Below are 6,693 nucleotides of genomic sequence, written 5' to 3'. Positions count from 1 at the left end.
GGCTAACCTAACTCCCTCACACCCCACAGTGTGAAGATGGTGACTGTCTGAGCCTGTAGGCTAACCTAACTCCCTCACACCCCGCAGTGTGAGGATGGTGACTGTCTGAGTCTGCAGGCTAACCTAACTCCCTCATAACCCACAGTGTGAGGATGGTGACTGTCTGAGCCTGTAGGCTAACCTAACTCCTTCATACCCCGCAGTGTGAGGATGGTGACTGTCTGAGCCTGTAGGCTAACCTAACTCCCTCATAACCCACAGTGTGAGGATGGTGACTGTCTGAGTCTGCAGGCTAACCTAACTCCCTCATACCCCGCAGTGTGAGGATGGTCGTTGAGTTCTCCACGACCACTGCAATGGATCAGCGAACCCAGTAGAGTAGAGAGGGCTGGAGGAGGAGATGCCACTTCAGGTTTTCACTCTGCATAGCTCACTCACTTGACCGTGCACGGAGCCGGGCACTGGGGGTGCTCTGGGATTGGGTGTAGACTGGGCTCCTTCACCCCTGCTCTCCTGTACTTCTGTAATCCCTGTGCAGCATTACAGGGACATAGAGTGACACCCGCTCCCGCCCAAAGATGTCCTCGTCCTCAGAACCTGCCTGTGCATGGCACCACAGGCCCGTGCCTCCCTGATGACCACCACCTCACAACACAGACAGAGAGGGGCCACCCAGTTATCTGGGAGAAAGACAACGATGGGGCAGGAGGAGGGAGAAAAGCTTCTGAGCCTCCTGTGAGGCCCCCGCCCTGTGTTCGCAGACGCTCCTATGTCGCTGGGATGCTGACCAAGGAGCTCTAGTGGCATGGTAGAAAAATGTTCCTCAAATGCTAACCAGAAGAGTTGGCAGTTCAAATCCACCTAGCAGCTCCAAGGGAGAAAAGACCAGACGGTCTTCTCTCATGAAGATTCAAAACTTCCAGGCTCATTGTCATCGAGTCGGTTCTGACTCACAGTGACCCTGGACAAGGTCATTGTCATCGAGTTGGTTCTGACTCACAGTGACCCTGGACAGGGTTTCTGAGTCTGTAAATCTTGGCAGAAGCCTCACCTTTCTCCTAGAGTGCCTGGTGGGTTTGAACTGCTGACATTGTGCTTAGCCATCCAGCACTTATCCTACAGCATCAGCAGTGTCGTGGACTGGGGTCGACGTCACAACGGGTAACGATAAGTAACAGCCCACTCAGTGTCTTCTCCGGTGTGAACTATAGGCAGAGGTATGCACACACAACTGAGTGGACTTATTCATCTTGGGGCGTCCACTGTGTCTAGGACCAAACTAAAAGCCGGCCCAGCCCCACTGTCCTTGACTGCATTCCCTCATGGTGCCCCCGGCTTACAAAGCAGAGCTGCACTGTGACATTTTCTTGGTGCAGAACACCAGGCTTTTCTTCCGTAGTGCTACTGGGTGAGTTAATACAGGCAACCTGTAGGTCAGCAGCCAATGGGCAAGCGCTCCTGCCCACAGCCCCCGCCCCCACCCCCTCTGTCACACACACACACACACAGGGACCTTGTCTGTGTCCCTCAGGACAGTCTCTCACCACACCTTGCTGACTGGGAGGCCTGAGGAAATGCCTGCAGGCTTCCACTCTGCCACACCAATGCCTACATTTGCCTTCTGCAGAAAATACACTCGGCATCAGGTGCTTCTGTTAATTATTCACGCACCAGCCAAGGACGGGATTAATTACCCCTGGATTTGTCACAACGGTACAGAGCTCTGGGAACCTACACCATCAGCGAGAGCGGAGCTAAGTAATTAGAACAGAATTTACTAAGAAAACCCGTAAAAACCAGAAAAGCAATCGTACCAGTGAAATATTTCATAGACTAAACAGAACAACAAAAGTAACTTTGCTTGCAATGACTAAAGATTTGCTTGGCATGGGAGAAGGACACACTAGATAAAGAGAAGAGTCCCGGTGTGGTGCTGTAAGATAAGCACTGGACTGCTAACCGAAAAGCGGGTGGTTCAAACCCACCAGGCACTCACTCCTCGGAACCCCTATACAGGGTCGCTGTGAGTCAGAAGTAACTTGATGGCATGTCACAACAACACACAACACTAAAGTACAGAGTTGTTTGAGCCCCGGTGTGGTGCTGCAGGATAAGCACTAGACCGCTCACTGCAAAGTCGGTGGTTCAAACCTACCAGTAGCTCCTTGGAAACTCTGTACAGGGTTGCTATGAGTTGAAACTGGCTTGATGATACTTTACAACAACAACAACAACAACAGGTAACGAGACTCTTTGCTGGGCACCGCCTGGAAAGAGTTCCTCTCCCTGTGGTACCAGCATCCTGCATGACACCACACAACCGAGTCACCCGTGGACCAACGAGACAGAAACAAACAGGTCATTGCACCTGATTACACACAACTCTCTCCGTCTCAGAGATCTCTCGGCCTCAAACTGAGGCAAATGGGCAATGTCCTGATATCACACAACTGTGGGGAGTTCTGCGGCTGTGTTCTCCCACTGCTTCCAAGCCCTGGCGACCCAACTCATACTTCATACATTCCAACTATGCTGCGGCTTCCAGTCCACAGCTGCCCACTGCCGCTGAGTTGATTCCATATCACAGCAGCCCTGTCAAGAGGGATTCCGAAGTTGTCTATTTTAGGGGCAGCAGCCTAATCGTCTCCTCAAGAGCACTTGGTGGATTTGAACTACCGGTCTAGCAGCCCAATGCCTAACTCACAGTGCCACCAGGGCCCCTTCACCCTGAAAGACTGCGGTAAGCAGGCCCCTCGGAACCTCGTGCTCTACCCAAACCCAAACCCACTGCCATCACATCCATTCTGACCCATAGCAACCCTGTGTAGATTCCGAGGTTGTCAATTTTAGGGGACCAGAAAACCAATCGGTATCTGTACACCAGGAGCACTTGATGGGGACCCAGGATTCAGAGAAGGAAATGGTCATAGGCCTCACGAGATCAGAAGAAATGATTGGTGCCCAGTGAACATTACTGAACGTTTTCACCAGGGAACTAATGGAAGGCTCTTGATTAAAAGGAGGGAAACTGTTAAACAGAATGTAAATTTTTTATTGGAAACCAGATGCATTGAGATTACAGGAAGCCCCAAATCTACTGCCTGGAAATAGCCTTTAAGTCTGGAACCTAAAGTAGTCCATGAAGTTATTTGGAAACAAGAGGTTAGCTCAATGAATAAAGAATGGCTGCCAGACACACTGTACCTACCTCTTTCAAGAATTCTCTTCCTGAGATCACACCAACAGCACAAAGGTTACAGCAAAAATGGAAGCTGTGGGGCACAGCGAGCGGAAGTCAGTGGTGATGAGACAGGGTAGGGAGAACGCTAACACAACAGGAGGAAGTACCCAGAGCATGGGTCCCGACACAGAAATCGATGTATGTCTTGGTGCTCAAATTTTCTCACACACACACACACACACACACAATCCCAGGATGACAGAGGGAGTTACCTGAAGCAACATGGGAAAGATGTTTCTCCAATGTGAGATCTACTGCTGAGTCTTAACCAGTCTACACAGAAATACAATGGCATCTCCCGAAAAGTGAAAAGAAATGAAACCCAAATTCTAGAAGGAACTAGGCCACAGTTCAATTCCCAGTGTGTGTTTGTGTGGGGTTAGTTGGTTTATCGGTTTTCTGACTTCAAGTTCTCATCCTTTACAATTGTTCCTGCTTTTCGTCCCTTTCCTTACTGTTGCTAAGTACCACGAAGTTGGTTCCTTCTCGGAGCGACCCTGTAAATCAGCCTCCTCAATGCTGCTAGAACTTAGCCTTTAAAAAAGAGAATTTTATTTTCTCACAGTTCTGGAAGCTAAAATTCAGTTGCTGGCCATTGAGTCATGGACTGAACTGTCCCCCACCCCCAAATATGAGGGGCTTAGAAAAGTTGGTGAAAAAATGAAATGAAAAGGTAACAGAATTTTTTTTTCACCAAATTTTTTAAGCCCCTTTGTATGTGTCAACTTGGCTGGGCCACGATTCTTGGTGGTTTGCAGTTGGATGATGATGTGATGTGGCAGGGATGTGACCCCCACCCCAATCCCCCTGCCCCCAGGATGTGCTCTGATGTGATAGACCAACAGGAGGGTTCAGAACTGGCTACCAGAACTGACCCCCTACCATTAAGCTGACTCCAGCTCCTAGTAGTCCTCTCAGTCAGGGTTTCTGAGGGGGTCAATCTTTACTGGAGCAGACAGTCTCAGCTTTGTCTCAAGAAGTTGCTGGTAGGTTCAAACCCCTAATTCCATCACAGCCCTGATCTGATGTAAGGGGTGTTTCCTGGAGGGGTGGCCTGCAACACCTTCTATCTTATAAGAGCTCACAGGAGAGAGAAGTCAGCAGCGATTAGAGGGCAAGATGAGGCTTTCTGCTCCAGGCAAGATTTATAGCCTTGGAAGTCCTAGGCAGGGTGGCTAAGGCACACAACCACTGCCACCAAAGAAGAACTGGAAGTAAAGTGTAGTCTTTGGCTCTCAGATCCCTGCACTGAGAACCTCCGAAACCCAGGGGAAGGTTGGTGCCAAGTCACACAGGGCTCTCCCAGCAACCTCTAGAAGCTAAAAAGAGACGACAGCTGATCTACGCTTCTAGCCTCGGAAACTGTGAGGGAGTAAGTGTGTTTGTGACAGCTGCCCTCTTGTGGAGTTTCTGTAACAGCCGCATTAGAGTTGAAGACAGTGGTGGCCTTGGTGTGTCTAGTGGGCAGCCCTCGGCCTTCCTCAGGGGTCCTCACAGAGCCTGTCTTCCAAGTCCAAGTTTGTGTTCTAACTCTTGTCTGGCCTTTAGATAGTTTACAAGGGATTAAGGTTAAGACACACTCTGCAGTGGAGTCTGGGTGTGGTGCTGCAGGCTAATGCACTGGACTGTAAGGTCGGTTGAACCACAAGATCAGTGGTTCAAACTCACCAGCGGTTCCTTGGAAACCTTATACAGCGCCGCTATGGCTTGGAATGATTCCTCGGCACTTAACAGAAAGAACTACAATGGTATAGCCTCAGGAACAAAACAAAGAGGGCCTTCCTTCCAACCACAGTGACAGTCACAAATCTAGGAGTGAGACCGCAATACAGATTTTACAGACACACAATTCAACCCACAGCAGGAAGAAAAGAGAAGTGGATTTCTGAATCACAGACCTCAAATTAGGGTTGCTTCTTTATGCAACTCACGAGCGCTGTGAGAGCAAGATTTTGCAGTTGTGAATTATGACATTTTCAAAGGACTTTATTTCACTCCTGGGCTAGAAGGAGTTAACCACAGGAGGTTTTTTGAGGGCTGTTCTGAACCTCTGGAGTAGGCAAGTCATTAGCACATGCAGTCTCCTCCACCTCGCTGCCAGGAAATGCAAACTCACTATCTATAGAGCAGAACACAGATTTGTAAAACCTTGATTGCATTAAATACCCAATGAAGGCTTATTTTCATTATTTCTAGCTAAACTACTTGGAATTCAGGGCTTTCTTCTGCTGCTGACCGTTAAAATGCAGAGAAATTGCACGCCTGTGTTTCTGATTTCTATCCTTATCTGTAAACAGGAATAAGAAAAACTATCACTTAGATTTTCCAGACCTTGAAAACAGTCCCTGCACTCTTGTCATGTTGTCCTGGTGTGGCGCTGGAGGAGAAGCATTGGATCCCAAGGTCGGTTTGAACCACAAGGCCAGCGGTTCAAATCCAGCAGCCCCTCCTCGGAAATTCTATGAGTTGGAACTGGCTAGCCAACACTTTGCAACAACAACAAACTTCTTCTCATCCTTGTGCATGGAAGCAATAGCTTTGAAAAAACTAGCTGGAATACTAAAAGGAAACAGAAAATCCAGAGTGGTATTTTATTTCCCTGTCTCACAGTCTCCTCAAATCACTCATTCTCTGGTCCAAAATCTAAGCACACCTTTCTAATGATGACTATTTAAAAGTCTTGCTTACCACCTTGATGGTTCACAAACCAAAGATTGCTTCGGGAGCTACTCTGTTCTGGCAGAGTCAACCCTTGTCTCTGTGGTCGGGTCGGACTTTCCTAGGGGCCCAGCTACTCTTACATTACCTCGATTCTCCCTGGTGCTGTTAGAAGGACCGTGGCAACCAGGGATCCGGCAGAAGCTCCAGCAAAGGCCTTGACATCATCCAGCAGTTTTTTGCCATGTCGGCTGAGGGCCGATGCTGCCCCCAAGTGGTAGATGCCAAGAAACCCACACGCAGAGAAGGACAAATTGAGGGGCTTCATCCTGGCTGTGAAACTGGCAAAACAAAAAACAAACAAACAAAAAAGAATTTACAATTGATATGTAAATGAGAGGTTGGAGATTCGAACCCACCCAGCTGCTCCATGACAAACAGCAATAACAGCCACCTAGCGATCTGTTCCCATAAAGATGACAAGACAACCCAAACGGGCAGAAATGACTCTGTGACAGTCTAACAGATTTAATGCTGGTTTTCCTTCCAAGACTTTCTATTAAACTTCTTGATGTTAAATGCTTTCAAGTCGTTTCCAACTCGTAGTTGAAGTTAAAACTCCCGGTTGGTAGTTTCGAACTGCTGACTTTGAGGTTAGCAGCCAGACTCGTAACCACTACGCTACCAAGTCTCCTTAAATCCAATAGAGTTTTCGTAGCTGAACAAAAAGGAGTTTACATTTCATATTTGTTCAGTATATAGATTTGGCATCTACTACCTAATTACTTGGAGAG

General features: G+C 48.3%; 1 protein-coding gene across 1 annotated transcript in view; it reads right to left on the bottom strand.

Annotated features, from left to right (window-relative positions):
* Nucleotides 1-6,227, bottom strand: part of PNPLA4 (patatin-like phospholipase domain containing 4) — a 29,531-nt gene extending 23,304 nt beyond the window's left edge. The window contains exon 1 of the mRNA XM_006835647.1: nucleotides 6,048-6,227. Coding sequence (XP_006835710.1) covers nucleotides 6,048-6,227 — 180 coding nt within the window. The remainder of the gene's footprint in view (nucleotides 1-6,047) is intronic.
* Nucleotides 6,228-6,693: the final 466 nt, after the last annotated feature.

The sequence above is a fragment of the Chrysochloris asiatica genome, unplaced genomic scaffold, assembly GCF_000296735.1.
Source record: "Chrysochloris asiatica unplaced genomic scaffold, ChrAsi1.0 scaffold00018, whole genome shotgun sequence".
Lineage (NCBI taxonomy): Eukaryota > Metazoa > Chordata > Mammalia > Afrosoricida > Chrysochloridae > Chrysochloris > Chrysochloris asiatica.
This window is presented reverse-complemented; position numbering and strand designations above follow the sequence as displayed.